Below are 16,089 nucleotides of genomic sequence, written 5' to 3'. Positions count from 1 at the left end.
TTTAATCTCCTGGTATCAGAGTTGAGACCAAAGGTTCAGTGTTGACCTCTGGGGCCATTGTGTCTCACAGAGTATTCTGAAGATTTCTCTAAAACTTAAAAGCAAAGGCTTCTGTGGCCACAAAATCAGAATTTATGTTTTATTTGTATTTTGATATCCCTTTCTTATTCTCAATTTCTGCTTGCTGCCATTAATGCTCCATGGCAATCATCTCATTTTCTGGGCTCCTCTAGTGGAGTGGAATGATGTTTTGGGGCACTTGCCTGGCTGTTAGCCTAAGCGGACCCTTCCAGCAATAAGATGCTCTACCAGCTGCCCTGCCTACTTGGGCATGTGGGCTCCAGCACCAGTGCTTCACGTCACTGTGCTCATATGTTGGGTGCAGCAGATGCCTAGCAGCATGGCAGCAGCCATGCCCAGGGTCTCAGCCTTCCTGTCCCAACTGCAGCTTTGTGCTTGGTGCTAGAAAGGGATGGGCAGCAGAGAAAGGCTGCTGGTCCCACCACTGGTGATGTGTATCCTAGAGAACCACATTCTCCTTAGAGAGAAAGGTCAACCTCCAGCCTCTCTGCTTTGGCTGCCCCCCATCCCGAACACTTAGAGTAGCACTTTCTCCTTTCTTACTCCATGCTGACTCCCTGGCCTCTGCGATAGCTCCCCAGTGCCTAACATACCTGACCAAACTTCCATGGCTTGGTATTCTATGTCTCCCAGAATCACACCTTGGCATCCTTCCCCTCCCCACCCCACCCCTGTACAAAACTCCTCCTCACATCAGGTCTGTCCCTGCCCTGTGGTTATGGGAGCTGTGACTCAAGCCTCTGCCTTTTGGCAAACCATCCTACTCTCAGTTGGCAGAGTCCACTGGCACTTCGCTATCGCCATGTGGTCCCCTGTTGACTCTTCCCTCCCAGGGTGGGCAGGGGTGGTGCCTGAGATGCTAGGTGTGAGCCAGCCATAAAACCTGAATGCTGTACAGCAGGGTACTGCTCTTGGCATCCATGGCTACCTGCTGTCAGTAGGGCACAGACTTTTTTGGACACCCTGAGCCCCCAGGCCTTGGCTTCACTGGCAAATGCAACCACAAAGGAAGCCCATGACCCCCACTCGTGAATGCTCACAGCTGACCCTCTGTGTCTGTGTGTTTGGCAGGACTTTCTGGCCACGACGGGCTGCCAGCATCCTGTGGGAAGAAGTTCTGCAGCCGTGGGAGCAGGTGCATGCTCAGCAGAGAGACGGGGGAGCCCGAATGTCGGTGCCTGGAGGCATGCAGGCCCAGCTACATGCCTGTGTGTGGCTCCGATGGGAGGTTTTATGAGAACCATTGTGAGCTCCACCGTGCTGCTTGCTTGCTGGGGAGGAAGATCGTCATTGTCCGCAGCAAGGACTGCTTCCTTAAAGGTAGGAGGATGCCTCCTTACCCCTTTGCTTTTGGATTTGAGGATGGATCTTCTAATGCCCTTTTGACAAATGGCCTGGGTGCTGAGTCTGCAGGTTGATTGTGTAAAGGCAGGAGAGAAAGAGGAAGGCTGGAGCTTTAGCCAAAGGATAGCAGCAGCAGCATTTCGGCGATGCATGTTTTATGTGTGTCCACCTCCAGAGATCCCTGGCCTTTAGAGGGGGCTCCTTGGAGAACAGAATCTAAGCAGACCTTTGGGATAGGGCAGGGAGGGGAAGAGAATGCTCAGGAGAAAACCCAGCACGGGCCTACAGTGGAGACAGAAAATGGGCTGCTGAGTCTCCCGGGCATCCAGAGCCGAGGGACAGAGTTCTGGCCCCTCCCTACAGGCCCCCAGGCCACAGTGGTGTGACCAGGACATCAGGGCATTCTCAGCAGCAAAGCACAGGTCTGTTGACCTGAAGCAGCCACTACCAGTGCTGCCTGCTGCCCCGTGAAGGGCCACTTTCTCACTTCAACGCGTGGGCTGTGGCAGCGGGAGCACGGGAGGGACGTGTCCTAGAACCAACAGTGCTCTGCTAGGTTGAGTTTCTCCTGTGATGGGAATAGTCTTGGACACTTTCATGGCTGTGCTTATGACGCTAATGCTGAGGTGCTTCAGAAATCATGAGGCACATTATGGAAATGAGGCCAAAATGAGTCCAGAAAAAATGTCCCTGGTCTGAAAGCTCTGCCCAGCCTCATGCCTGCTGATTCCCCAGCCCTGTGAGCACTAAAACACTTGACCACTTGCTCCAGCTTTATTGGCCATGTTGAATTTTATAGACTGATGTTCCGTTCTCCAGTTTCCAATATCCCCCAAATTGCATCTTTCTAAAGGTTTTTATTTCTGCATCAGAGTGTGCCCAGCCTCCCTCACCATCGGTTATTCAAACAGCATTTCTCATGTCAGGCCAGGGAAAAACCACCACCGTGAAACCTGCCTCAGTGAGGGATGATGGGGGAGAGCTGGAGAGGATGGGGGCTGCTGGTGCAAGCAGATTAGGGCTCAGTTCTGCTTCATGCTGATTGAATTTATCCACCGAATCCTTCTGATTCATTGAGGTTTTATACAGATTTTGTGAATGCCCACCTACTGAACAGCAGTACCCACAAGCTCCCAGAGAGACTTGGGGCAGCCCGGCTCTGCCACTTTCCAGCTGTGTGATTTGGGGCACATCACTCTGCTTCTCTGGGCCTTTCCCTTTGCTGTAAAACGGGGCTTATTGGCAGTACGACTTGCTCTGTGGAGAAAAGTAAATGAGATGCTGCACAGAAACCACCTAGCATGTGGCAGGCATGTCGCAAGTGTTGTGTATTAATGACACCTGTACTCATCTTTAATCTAATGTGGCCTCAGATGTAGAGCAGGGAGGAGAGGAGATCATGCAGGGACCACAGAGGCAGGAACAAGGGCCCTGCCTAGCAGGTATGGGGCCTCCATGGCTTGCTGGTGGGTGGAATTGGGTAGTATGGTGCTGAGGGTCAGGTCCTGTGAGATCCTGGAGATGCCTAACTGTAACCAGGACTCCCCTTTTTGCAGACCTACCCCGGTGGGTCTGGATCCCATGGAGGAGCCTTCTCTGCTTCCTGCTCAGGTCGGCTCAAGTCCTAGGCACTGGGAAGGCCAGCCCGACTCTTTCCTCCAGCATTCCCACAGGGAGTGCCCAGCAAACAGTGAGGACCTATTCACCGACCACAGGGCCTTGGCAGGGATGGGAGGCAGGCCAGCCCTAGGGAGGGGGCTTTGGGTGAGCACCTCTCCACCTTCACCAGAGCCATGGTTCCAACGGGGAGCAGGAAGAAACAGAGTGACAGAGGGCTGGGGGGTAGGGTCTTAGAAGAAAGGAGAGGGGGTAAAGGGCACTATAGTACAACCCCACCTCAAGAGAGCAGAATATTTAATGGCATCTTCAGCCCCACCGATGACAATTTGTCTTTTGTCCCTAATTTCCGGGGAGTTATTGATAGAGGAAACTGAAAAACACCCTCTTTTTTCATGCAAACAAAAATTCTAAGTTCATCCATGTTCCATTCTCTTTTTCTACAGTCTTTACAAAAAGAAGTTCTGACTTCATTTCCCAGTTTGATTTGTGCCCCAGAGTCTCTCTTAGGACGCTCCTTGTGGGGCCGGAGTGTGGAGAGAAAGGGGAATGTGGTGGTGGGTTTCAAGGGGCCTCAGTTTAGAGCGCACCCTCCGCGGCCAGGCCCTTGTGCCCTTGATGGGGCGGGAGGTGGGGAGGGGAGTGGGTGGGGGTAGGTTCTCCTGAGCACTGCATGGGTACCATGGCCCTTGTGCCCTGCAGGGGAGGAGAGGCAATATTCTAAGCCCCATTTTCAAGAAAACTTGTGGTATCACATTCCGGTTGCTATGGCAATAAAATTCCTTGTGAATGTGAAATGAAATATAACATCATTTTAGAGATCATTAGCATTTGAGAAAAGCAAAACTGAACTCAAAAGCATCGCTTCAGCTCATATTTGTAGCTTTTGATACCAGCTTTCTGGACATCCCAGGCAGGGTCTCTGTTGCCAAAAATCAGGGGGACAGTGGGATATAGGATGTCCTCTCTCTTCTGGTGGCAAAATCAGAGTCACATTTGTCGTCAGCCCCAAATACCACCAGAGAACACCAAGATAGCGGGTGGAATTCTCTGTAACTTTAACTTCTTTAGACTTTGTGTTTTAAAAGTTACTTTGTGACATGGTATTGTGTACCCGTTGGCACTTTTAAAATTGTTTTTCTGTCTCGGATTTGAATGCACACTATATCTCTCGTATTCTTCCAGAAGACAAGCTTGCCTTTCAGCCGTCACTCACTACACCAGGGTTGTATTATCCCAGATGATACAGTGTCATAGTTGGGCAGTTTTCCAAACAAACCATGAAATTATGGAAGAAAGAAGCCTGTTAGGGCTACAGTTCTAAATGGATCTTGAGATTCCTCATCCCGTATGGTGTTTTAGGTGCATTTTGGTGCTTCAGAGGAGAGTGAAATTGGAGGAAATGATTTCCATTTTTAACCCAAAATTTAAACATACATTTAAAAACTTTTAATTTTTAAATTTAAAAATGTAACCAAAAATTTTAACCAAACATCTAAACATGTGTAAATTTAAACAGGGTCACTAACAAATCTTTAAGTGTTACTACACAACAGGGCCATAAAAACCCACCCTTTTGTTGCAAGGCACAGCAGATAGGTCGTGCTGCCAAAGGACTTCCTTCTTCTTTTCTTCTTGTTGCGTTATTGCTGTTACTTTGAATGTTGTTGCCTTAGGAACTTAAATTAGGTCTCACTACCTCGAGGCCGTTTCCATACTTTTTGCAAGTCTTTTCTGCCCCACCAGGAAGAGCTACTCACATTCCCACGTGGGGGCCCAGCCTTTGGTCTCACTCTGTTGGAGCAGGCCCCTGCAGCCAGGGACGTGCTAAGGCCTGAGCAAGAGCATGGTGACAGCATCCCAGGGAGGCCCAGGCTGGGGGGCAGTGTGGCACAGGCTCAAAGGTACTGGCCTGAGATCAGTCATGGGGCCATACCACACCTCGCTGGACGAGGCAGGTGAGCTCTCTGTGCCTCACTTACCGCATCTGTCAAACGTGAATGCCCGTAGCACCTACCTCACACGGTGCCGTGAGCAAGAAAGCAGCAGTGCCTGACCCATAGTGCGCTCTCTTCTCTAAGCAGCGTCAGGATGATGGGGATGCTGTTGCAAACTTCAGGATACAATTAAGGGGCTCGAGCAGCCCTCGTGCAGCGCTGTGTATGAGCTGAGAGCTCCAGGAGGTGGGTGCTTCTGTGAATGAGGAGAGAGAAGAGCATTGGTTCTCCATATTTATTTAATGAGTGGCTAGAATTTGATCTCCAAACATCCACACTAAACTCAGCTTCTCCAGCTGCCTTGCTGTTCTAGAAAGAAATGTAATGAATCCTTTAAGTTCACCTAGAGAGTTAGAGATGCAAAAGAAGATCCAATAGTCCCTGATTCTGGGTTTAGAGGAAGTTTCTGGAAAGGCTTTTGGGAACTGCCAGCTGAGGGTGAGAAGGGGCACGTCTAGGGAAGAGACAGTGAGGTGCGTCTCCAAGGGTGATTGAGGGCGCGAGGGCATCCTAGGGGTACAGGCAGGAGGGTACCTGTAGACTGAGAGAAGAGGAAGAGACTGAAATGCAGATCCTGGGGAGCACAGGTCCACGCCGGATAAAGGCAGGCACGTGAGGAAGGTGCACTGAGAAAGGCCCTCGCACCAGGCCAGGCAGTTTGCGCCCAAGCGGACTGCGTGTCTGTTGAGCCAGTCCAACTTGCCCATTCCCCAGACAGGGATGCTGAGGCCCAGAGAGGGCCGGGGTTACGTGGGCTCTGCCTTACCTCTGCAGCCCGCCCTTCAGAAGCGCCCACAGCTTCTGCACCGATTGTCCCAGCAAGGCACGTTCACAGCACACGCACTTGCTTTATCCTTTTCCCCAAGAGACCTCCTGGTGCAGAGGTGGAGCGCTCAGGAGCCTTGGTCCATGGGGAAGGCCTGGGTGCTACTGGACTAAGGCCTACTGCCCAGGTTATCAAGAAGCCCAGGTGGGAGCTGCCCCAGGAAAGCTGGTTCAGTCATGCCAAACTCATGGGGCCTCTGACATCACAGCACCAGACCACTCTCTCCCCTGAGAAGAAGGGTTAGGAACTCAGGATCACCCAGAGGCTGCTGGAAGGAGCCCCAGGACAAACCAGCAAAGCCTCTAACCCCAACCTGAAGGCCCTTCCTGGCTTTTTGGCACTGGCCTCCACTTTCTCTCCAAAGCCTCTTTCCTGTTTCCAATTTCTTCAAGTTGCACTTCCACTCCTGGCCCCACCCACATTGTGCCCAGAGGCCTCTGCTGCTCCTCCCACCCTGCAGAGCAATCTCCGTGCGCCCAGTGCCCTTCCTGGCCTTTGCTTTGAGCTCCACACAGGAGAGAGTGGCCATTCCCTGCCAAGCCACCCAGCTTCACAGGCATTATCGAGTGTCTCCTGGGTGCCAGGCTGTGCTGGACCTGAGGACACCCGTATGATCAGGACTCCAGGTCTGACCTTGTGGAATTGACAGCCGAAAGAAGGGTCCACCTCCAGTCCCCAGCATTCTCGGGGCCAGTATATGGGGGCGCTCTAGCCAGAGACCCCCACCCAAGACATCAAGGACAAGTAGGGATCTTCATGGACTGTCCCCTGTTTCGGAGCCTCCCCCGTAGATTCTGCCCTCACCAGTGCAAGCACCTGGGGGTGACTGAGCTGCAGTTTCACTGTGGCCCTTCCCCAGGGCAGCGGCCGTTGGAGCTCAGTCATCCGTTTCTCCTATCTGCTTCCACCATCAAGAAACACAACTTCACACAAACGAGTATGTTCTCGGGAGATTTCCTCTAGGTTTTATGCAAGAAAACGACTTGGTGTGTGCACCCCACAAATGTGCAAGAATGTTATCAGTGCAGCATGTGCTGTGTGCTTCACAGAACCACTGTGCTTTCGATGAATTAATTACATTCCAGTAATTAGAAATTGCTAATAAGTTACTGAGCTGAGAAAGTCTCGCACCGCGTGGATTTCGCTTATGGAAACAAACCGCAGCCTCTGAGGCCCTCGCACTGTTTCCTGCCCTTTCCTGACACCCCGCCTTCATATGTCCAACCCCTCCTCGGTCACCTCGGCCGGCTCTGGGTGTCTCCTCCTATCCCGGCCTCCCTCTAGGCACCAGTTCATGTTCCCCCTCCTCCCTTCTCTCCCACTCACCCAAGATGCTCCCCTCACTGGGTGGGTGCCTCCACTGCCCCAGCTCCCCCACACTGTGCCCGGCAGGGTCCACACCGACTCCCATCCCCATTAAGATCAGCATGTCCTAGACGCCACGTCCAGATGGCACTTTCCAGGCCTGCTCTTACTGTGTCCGTCCTGCAGTGGCATCAGTGTTCAGGTGGCCCCAACTCTTGCTCCTGCCATTCCCAGCAGGCTCCTGCCCCCCACACTAGCTTTCCACATGTGGGTTCTCTCTGCGCCCCCCTCAGTGCTCTCCTCTTTCCTTTTCACCCCCTCACTGTTCTTGCCATGCCTCCCATGCCAGTAAGACTCAGCTGTATCTTCACCCCTGACCTCTCCTCCACATTTCACCTCCAGTTCAGTGCGTCCTGAATGAACTCCCCACCCCTCTCTGCTCCCTCCGTCCCTGACATTCCCATTCCTCACAGAGCATCTCTCTCAGTGATAGCGACAACCTCTTCACTTTCCAGGGGACTGGACCCCAAGAGACTGCTGCCTCCTTGCAGCTGAATCCCCACACCCTAAAACCCCACCAAGCTTACTTCTTTATAATTTCTCTTTTTATGTTGTTTATTTATTTTGAGAGAGAGGGAGTGGGGGAGGGGCAGAGAGAGAGGCAGAGAAAGAATCCCAACCAGGCTCCACACTATCATCACAGAGCCTGACGTGGGGCTTAATCCCACAAACTGCGAGATCGTGACCCGAGCTGAGATCAACAGTCAGGTGTTTAACCGACTGAGCCACGCAGGTACCCCAACTTCTCTATAATTTCTTAGCTCTGCCCCTTAGTCTCTACCTCTTCTGCTGCCACACATACCTATCCCCGCCTGCACAACCTCTGGGATCCCCTAGCTTTTCTCCCAGCTCCTGGCCACCTCCTTCTTCTTGCCCACCTTCTATATGGCTTTAAAAGTGAGCTTTTCAAGAGGTGACTGTGACCATGGCCCTCCCCTACCTTCACCTTTCCATCCATTCATTTAGCAAACATACACCCCTTGTGAGTCAGGTGTATTCCAGGCACTGGGGATACAGTAGTGCACAAAATGCACATGATTCCTGCCCTGATGGCACAAGTGGTCTCTTGTCCTAAGAGATGAAGAGTTTCAAGCCATAACAAGTGCTCTGGAGGAGAATAAAGCATGCACAGGGATTGGTGAGAGCTTCTAATATGAGAAGAGACATCTGAGCAGATCCCTGAAGGAAATTGGGAGGTTAGGGAGTGAGCTGTTTGAAAATCTGGGGGAAGAGGTGGCCAGTGCAAAGACCCTGAGGCGAGAGCTCACCCAGCATATTTGGGGATCAACAAGGAGGCCAGGGTAACTGGAGCAGAGTGAGGAAGGCAAGAGAGACCTAAGCGGAAGTTGGAGGAGCCTAATTGGCCATTGGAAGCCTAAGCTCTTAACCGCTGTTCTCTGTTTCCTTTCTCATTATTTTGCCATATCCACTAGTGGGTGGCCTGGAGGGCACCGTCCTGTTCACCACCACCCTGGAAAGCTGTGTGGTTTGTGCTGTGGCTGGAAGAGACAACCTGCCCAGGGGCTGCCAAACATCTCCAAGTTCCTTCTTTACCTGAGTTAAACCCATGGGGCCTGAGGATTTCCTGTGAGCCCCAAGCTGACCAAGGTGCCATCAGAACTTCTTCCAAGAGTAGAGGCCTCCCTCTCTTGTAGCTTCTTGTCAGCCTGCCCATCTTCCCACTCTACTGAGTATCCTTATGAGTGAGGAAATATGATTTATACTTTTAGCCCTAGCACTTGGAGATGTTCCATTCATTTTTTTTGGATGAACACACAAATTGATGATTATGTGTTAAATAGGATATATGCAATCCCTTAGAGGTCCCCAAGTGAGAGAATGGGAAGCCCCATTAGAGGCCTTCTGTGCCGTATGCATCAGAGGATCCCAGCAAAGGAAAAGCTTGATTTATTTACATGCCCAAAGACAGGTTGGATTCTCTGTGGTGGGGGGTGGAGCATCAAGGGTGTTGAAGGAACACAAGGAAAGAAGGGCACAGAAGGAGGAAGAGGAGGGGGTGACATGGAACCTCCTGTTCCCCCAAGCTTCTCTCCAGCAGGCTGCTTGGGGAAGGCCTTGCATAGAGAGAAGAGGTGCCTTTGGCTCTCTAGCTGCTTAGAACCACGTAATGGAGCCCATGGCCAACACTGGGGAGGCTCTGGATGATGATCAGGAGTCAAATGTTTAATTACTGGAGCAAGAAGAAGTTGATTTGGGACTTCTTTAAGGGTCTCGCCTATTGCGCCTTCAATTAAGATCAAGACCCTGTGTAGCAGCCGCTAAATGACACTGCATATTGAATCTCTGTGCTCAAGCAGTTTATCTAATTATCTGTGTGACAAACTCAGCAGCTGTCACACCAGCCACAATTCAAATATGTTGACTCTGGGCCCCCCGGCTGCAAGTGTTTTCTGTTTACTAACAGGCTGAAGGGAAGGGCTTATGCACTGTTCTGTGCATGTAGAATCCCTTTCAGGTTCTTCTCTTGCCCGATGATGGAAGTTGCTGAGGGAGCCAGTGCTGGGGAGGATGGTGTAGGAGTTGAGCAGAGGCCTGGGGTCGGTCCCTCTCAGTTCTCAACCTTCCCTGCCTCCCCCCTAGCCCCTGCAGCTGTCGTGCACGTCCAGCCTCTCTGCCTGCTCTTCTGAAGAGGGAGGCATTGGCCCAAATCAGACCATTTTTTTTCTCCACAGAGAGGGAAGAGCATTTACCATTGTATCACATTAACTGAAATAAATCAAGGGGTTGGGAGGCAGGTGCACACAGTGACCCAGGAAGAGGTAGGTGACTGCTGATCTCCATCAGCACAGAGTGTGTGCATGAATGCAACCGCTTAGAGGTCCCCAAGCGAGAGAATGGGAATCATGTCACTGAATGCATGCCCACACCAGTGACCCAACACTCCGGTGGAGTTGAGTCCTCAGCCAGGAGAGCCAAGGGATGGAGCTACAGAAAGCTGAGGCCAGCCCTCTGCCACATCCTGGGGCTGGGGAGCCACCCATGGTTCCTATCGCGGGTGGACTGGTGCCCAGCCCTTTGCCAGATGTCACGGGAGAGCCGTGTCTAGAACACTAATGAGGGTAGCTAGTGAAGGAAGACAGAGCTTCGCAATGACAGCGTTTGGGCACCTTTGTCCTGGTAAGTCCTGTCCTGTGCCTCTCTTCTTCTCGTGTTCTCTTCTGCTTTGAAGCATTTTGATCGCTCATTAATGAAGGTAATCACAATGAAACTACTTTGGAAAAGCTTCTCTAAATGAAACTAGTAAAATTGCTTTGCTTGCGGGAAATTAAAATCACCAGACAGAATGAACTCTGCCCACTTATTAGAAGCAGGGGGTCAGAACGGTGCCTTTCTCTTTGTAGCTGAAGGAGGGGTGCATCCAGTGTCCTGAGAGGCACATCTGTCTACTTGTCTTCCTTAGGGAACTTCTGTTTCCTCCTCTACTGCTTGTCTTTTAGTCTGTTCCCACCCATTTTTAAAAATTTATTTAGTGCTGATTTATTTTTGAGAAAGAGATACAGAGCATGAGTGGTGGAGAGGCCAAGAGACAGGGAGACACAGAATCCGAAGCAGGCTCCAGGCTCTGAGCTGTCAGCACAGAGCCTGATGTGGGGCTCAAACCCATAAACCATGAGGTCATGATCTGAGCTGAAGTCGGACGCTCAACCAACTGAGCCACCCAGGCACCCCATTCCCACTCATTTTGACTGCAGAGGTGTGACCAGCAGACCTGGTCCCCAGTGGTCCAGCAAGTGCCTCTGTGAGCCCAAGCCTGCCCACTCATTCTGCTGACCATGCTATGTGGCTCACCCAGTGATTCATGTTTCCATTGAAATATAACAAACCGAGGTCTTTTTCGTGGGGTTTTACAAAGCACTTCACTTATACCCAGTTCTGTGTGCACCCTTGTAGCCTAGCCTGTCCCCTTCCGAGCCTATCCAGGGATTTCAGGAAGCCTAAATGAGAGGCACATGGGGGAAGGTATGGTGTGTCTGGTAGCTGAATCTTTCCTGATGGGGGTGGTGATCAGGAAAACGGGATGTGAGGAAGAGGTCTGTTCAAAGCTGTAGAAGGAGGAATACACCAGAGTGAGGAAAATAATTGAAAGGGGACATGCCAGGACACGGGGCAGCAGCAGGCACAGTAGCCAGAAGGATCGGCAACACATCGTCCCAGTTACATGCAGAGTTTGTTAGTTGTCCTTTCCACTCAAAACTCCAGACTTTCAAGGGAGTGTCTCTCTCAACTGTTTAGCCACAAGTGCTGGTTACAGGGAAGTGGTGACCAGCCCCCAGTCCCCCAGTGCCGACACTTTGCAGCAATGACCGTGAACAACCTGGGCAGTCTTTCCAAAGCTGAGGCAAGAGGGAAGGGAGGTGAAGCTGGACAGACCTGCCTGAACAAGAACGAAAGAGAACACAGGAGAGGAATAGCTCTCTCAGGATGCAAGGAAAGGGAAATTATTACAAAAAAACAAAACAAAACAAAAGCCCAGGAGACAGCAACTGTGTTCTCTCAGTTCAAGAAAACATGAACCCTGAAATGGGATGAAAAATGGGACTATAAATTGGCTGAGCCACAGCCAAAAATGAAATGGAAGCTGGAGGAGGTAAGGAAAGACTATATGGCATCTGGAATGCTAGAGCTGAAGCGCCCCTATGTTTCACGCAGTGAAGGGGAGGATTAACAATGCAGAAACCAAACAGTTGTTCCCCACAGGGAGAGCACAAACTTGAAAACCTCCCTCAGAATGCATAGAAAAAGGAAAGAAGAAAATAAAGAAGAAGAAGAATAATAATGTGAGAAAAGATGATAGATAGGTAGGGCAGGGATAAAAGTTTAGCTCTTGGTCATCGGTCATCTTCAAGACCCCAGAGCAAATCAAAGGGACACAGTAAGTGAGGAAAGATTGTTTTTTAAATTGCCCTGAGCCAAAAGATTCCTAAAATAAGCCCAAATGAAACTGCTAAAATTTCAGGATTTCAAAAAATTTTTCAAAGATATTTGAAGTGATCCGGCAGAGAGAAAAAGCTGGTCTTCTATAAATGAAAAAAGAAAACCAACTGGTCTTAGGCTTTTCTGCAACATTAAGAAGCAAGAAGGCAGTGGAGAACATCTGTAGAGTTATGAGGTGATAATTCTACACTCTTCAAATAATGATCTCTGTGTGGAAAGAACAGAAAGGATTCTCTGATGGGCAGAGGCTCAGATAACATACCACCCATGTATTCTTGGCTGGAAAAAAACATACTGAAAGATGAATCCCCAATAATCTAGGGACAAATCAAATTTGGGAAAGAGGAAAGTCATGGTACTCACAGCCTAGAGGTGACTCCTCACATGAAAAGTTGTCTAAATGGTTGTTTCAAACATGGTTACCCAAAATGGCAAAGAGAAAAGAAGTTAAATGCAGCTAATTTCTTTGACTCCCTTGTGGAGACTTCAACAGATCCTGCATAATTCTTGCCTTAGTGTGTTAAAAAGCATACATCAGCTCAACTAGAAAATTTTCCATTAACTCCATCCTTCTTGCCTGGAACGAACCCAGTGCTGGCCCCAAACAAGTGTCCCAGGTTGTTGCCAGCCACACCTGGGAGCCTTTGTTCCTCTGCCTTTGCTATTTTGTCCAGAGACTGTGGGTAGGATCAGCCTTGAGTGAGGTGACCTACCCTAAGATTGGGCCTCCCGTGCCTTCATCATGGTGGGTGAAGTGTGCCCCCCGCTTCCAGGAAGCTTTCTTGGGTTTGTAACTGGAATAGAAGAAAACTCCAACATGTTATAGGGTGTCCTCCTCGAGCAGCGATGCTCTTAGTAATGGCACATGTCACTGTGCCAGTGATGTGGCCTGGACTGTTGATTCTGAGGTCCTGATCGAAATATGTGGTTGCTTGACAAGCAAGGACTGGATAAGAGCTGAGCCACATTGACAGAAAAAGGCCAAGAAGGCAAAAGGTCTGCCTGTTGGTAGGTAGAAGTGGATATTGGACCCCTAAGATAGGCGGGGCTACCATGATGTAGCCATGCACAGGAGCAAGGGAGAGGCAATCAGGGTGGGGTCACGATTATGGTGGCCACCATTCATTGAGTGCCTGCCAGTCTCCTAGCCCATACCAGATGCTTTATGGGCATTAACTCCTATAATTCTCTCAGTTGGCGTTTCACTCAGGGGCAAAGAGAGGCCAAATAACTTGCCCAGTTACCGAGCTGCTAAATGAGACCTGTGACCTGCCTTCCTCTGTCACTGTGAGCCAGCGGCCCCTCCCGCAGGTGGAAGGGCCTCTCTGGGGGGCAGAGGGCTTGATGTGAAGTTGGCAGTGTGCGCGAGACTCGGCCAACAAGGTGTGGGGGAGGGCAGCAGCAGGTGGAAAGACTTAATGCAGCTTCACTGTTAGCGGCTGCGCTGCTTCCTCCTCTCCTCACACTCGCCACATGCGACTACCAGACAATGCGTGTGTAAAAGTGATCTTCCCCTAAAAGGAAAAGGATAGAATGTCGCTTTCCCACAGACATCAAAGACTGTCACGGCCAGTCCTTTTAATGAAGTGAATCATATTCACACACATTCAGTCTGTAAACCCCAGTGACCGGCACCACGTGGATGTGGGAGGTGACCGCCCCACAAAGGGAGTGCCCACTCCCCGCCAAGGGACAGGCGGGGACAGGCAACCTGCCATGCTTCCTGATTGCTCCATTCTGTGTCTCTACCTCCATTCCTGTTCCTTCTTACTAGTGTCCCCACCCCATCCCCTGCCGCATTTTAGCTGCACAAAGACCTTATTTACACGCCAGGCTTGTCTCAAGAAACACTCCTCACAATTTTAAAGGAACAAACGTTCCATTTTAAAAAGTCTTGTGCATCTCAGGGAAAAACCTTTGTGGGTTTCAGGAAGACCTAATGAAGAGAGGGATCTCTAAAAAAGGCGGACAAGGCCCACGGCAGGGAAATGGGGTTTCTCTCCTATGAGAAATGCCAGCAGGAGAGCACACACTAATTTAGAGAAACAGTTAACAGGAAGCAAGACGCACCCTTGAACGAGTCTGTCTAGAAGGTTGGGGAAAAAATAACCCCCACGCAGGGGCACCTCCAGGCTTCCTTTGGGTATAGCTTCACAGGGACTCAGTTGGCTACGATTATAATTCAGTATTTGCAGCATTTATTGTGATGTTATGCATGTCACCCTTTTTCAGAGACCAGAGATCAGATGGGAACAGAGAATAGGGTAAGAACTCATGTTAAACACCCATGCTAGAGGCGCCTGGGTGGCTCAGTCAGTTAAGCGTCCGACTTCAGCTCAGGTCATGATCTTGCAGTTTGTAAGTTCGAATCCCACTTCGGGCTCTGTGCTCACAGCTCACAGTCTGCTTCGGATTCTGTGTCTCCCTCTCTCTGCCCCTCCCCTGCTCGTGCTCTGTCTCTCTCTGCCTCTCAGAAATAAACACTAAAAAAAAAAAAAAAAAAAAAAGCCCATGCTACCTGCCAGGCCCAGTGCTGGGTACTGTATACACTGGATCCCATTCAGTCATACAGCAGCCTTTCAGAACAAGGACTTTTATTATCCCACCATGGCAGAGGTGGACACCAAGATCAGAGAGGTTTAGCGACTTGCCCAGGAACAAGAAGGGGAGAGCTGTCACTCACATTCACGCCTGCCTTATTTAACATGTGCTCTTTGCTTCTCCTGCTCTGTTACATCTCTCGTGTGTATCATAATTGTGTAATTAATAGATGAAAGCAAGCCTTGGAAATCATCTCATTGTGAAAGCGCTCCATGATTGTTGTTCAGCAGTCTGGCAGATTGTGTCTGTGTTCACATTTCTTTTATGAAGGCAACTTTTTTGTACGTGCAGCTGATGGTCACCTTGCTTTTGGCCACTCTTGCCTCAACAAAAGAATGGTGATGTTTTCTGGAAACCTTTGTTCTTTTGTTGCCTTTGCTTATTCTATGCCATGCCTTCTAAGTAAAAAAGGCGAGAGACCTCACAGTAAGCAGCACCTGGTCTCCGTGTTGGTCGGGCTTGGCTGGGAACTGTGTGTAGCTCACCTCAGAGGAGCCAGGGGACAGATAGTCTCACCCCATGACCGGTTGGGTTCTGGGGGGTCTGGGAGCCTGTGGGGCAGCCCAAAAGGGGAGCCCTAGAGAAAGGGCTCAGACTAGTGTGATCGGAGACAGGGCCTCTCAGTCAGGAACCCGTGAGCCAACACCAAGGTATGTCCTGATACCCTCTACCTGTTTGTTCACATTCCCAGGGCAAGTAAAGTGGAGGTCCTGTCCTCAGCATTTTGTGCATCAGGGTTATGTTTCAGGATTTGTTAGAAAAACCTGGGATTCTTATGTCTGGGCTATTCATAACTTGGCCAGTTTTAACAGAGCCTTTCATTTATTCGAGAAATACCACTGAGCACCTACTGTGTGCCAGTCTTATTTCATGGGCTGGGGATTCAAGAAGAGTGTGATGTGGTCCCTACCCTTGGGAAGCTCATAAAGAGCTTGTAAGGAGAGGGAGCATGTAAACCAGGGTGATGAGTCCATTACAGAAGGAACCAGGGAGGCCTCCTGGGGGAGGCACCATCCTGGCTGAGTATTAAATGATAAGTAGAATGGGTTAGGCAAAGAGTAAGGGGAAGGGCCTTAGTTGGGCCAAGGGTTAGGGTATGAATCCAAAATGGGGAGCCCAAGCCAACAACTGCTTTGCCCAACATGGAGCTTGAGGCAGGGAAATTCAGCAAGAGCTGAGTTTGAGAAGGACCTTTGGCCAAACCAGGGCTAGACCTCGAAAGTCAGGTTATGGAGCACAGGCTCTGTCCTGTGGGCAGGACTCTAGGGTTTGCCACAGTCTGGCTGGTCTTTACAAAGATCA

At 50.3% G+C, this 16,089-nt stretch overlaps 1 protein-coding gene across 3 annotated transcripts in view; it reads left to right on the top strand.

The window, feature by feature from the left end:
- The window catches only part of FSTL4 (follistatin like 4), a 442,413-nt gene that overhangs the window by 225,723 nt on the left and 200,601 nt on the right, over positions 1–16,089 (top strand). For all 3 annotated transcript variants that reach the window (XM_040444472.1, XM_040444471.1, XM_040444473.1), the window contains exon 4: positions 1,153–1,401. In XM_040444472.1, the coding sequence (XP_040300406.1) occupies positions 1,153–1,401 (249 nt within the window). The remainder of the gene's footprint in view (positions 1–1,152; positions 1,402–16,089) is intronic.

This window comes from Herpailurus yagouaroundi, unplaced genomic scaffold (assembly GCF_014898765.1).
Source record: "Herpailurus yagouaroundi ecotype Mexico unplaced genomic scaffold, PumYag 192, whole genome shotgun sequence".
Lineage (NCBI taxonomy): Eukaryota > Metazoa > Chordata > Mammalia > Carnivora > Felidae > Herpailurus > Herpailurus yagouaroundi.
The sequence above is the reverse complement of the archived record's forward strand: the minus strand, read 5'-3'. Positions and strand labels throughout refer to the sequence as shown.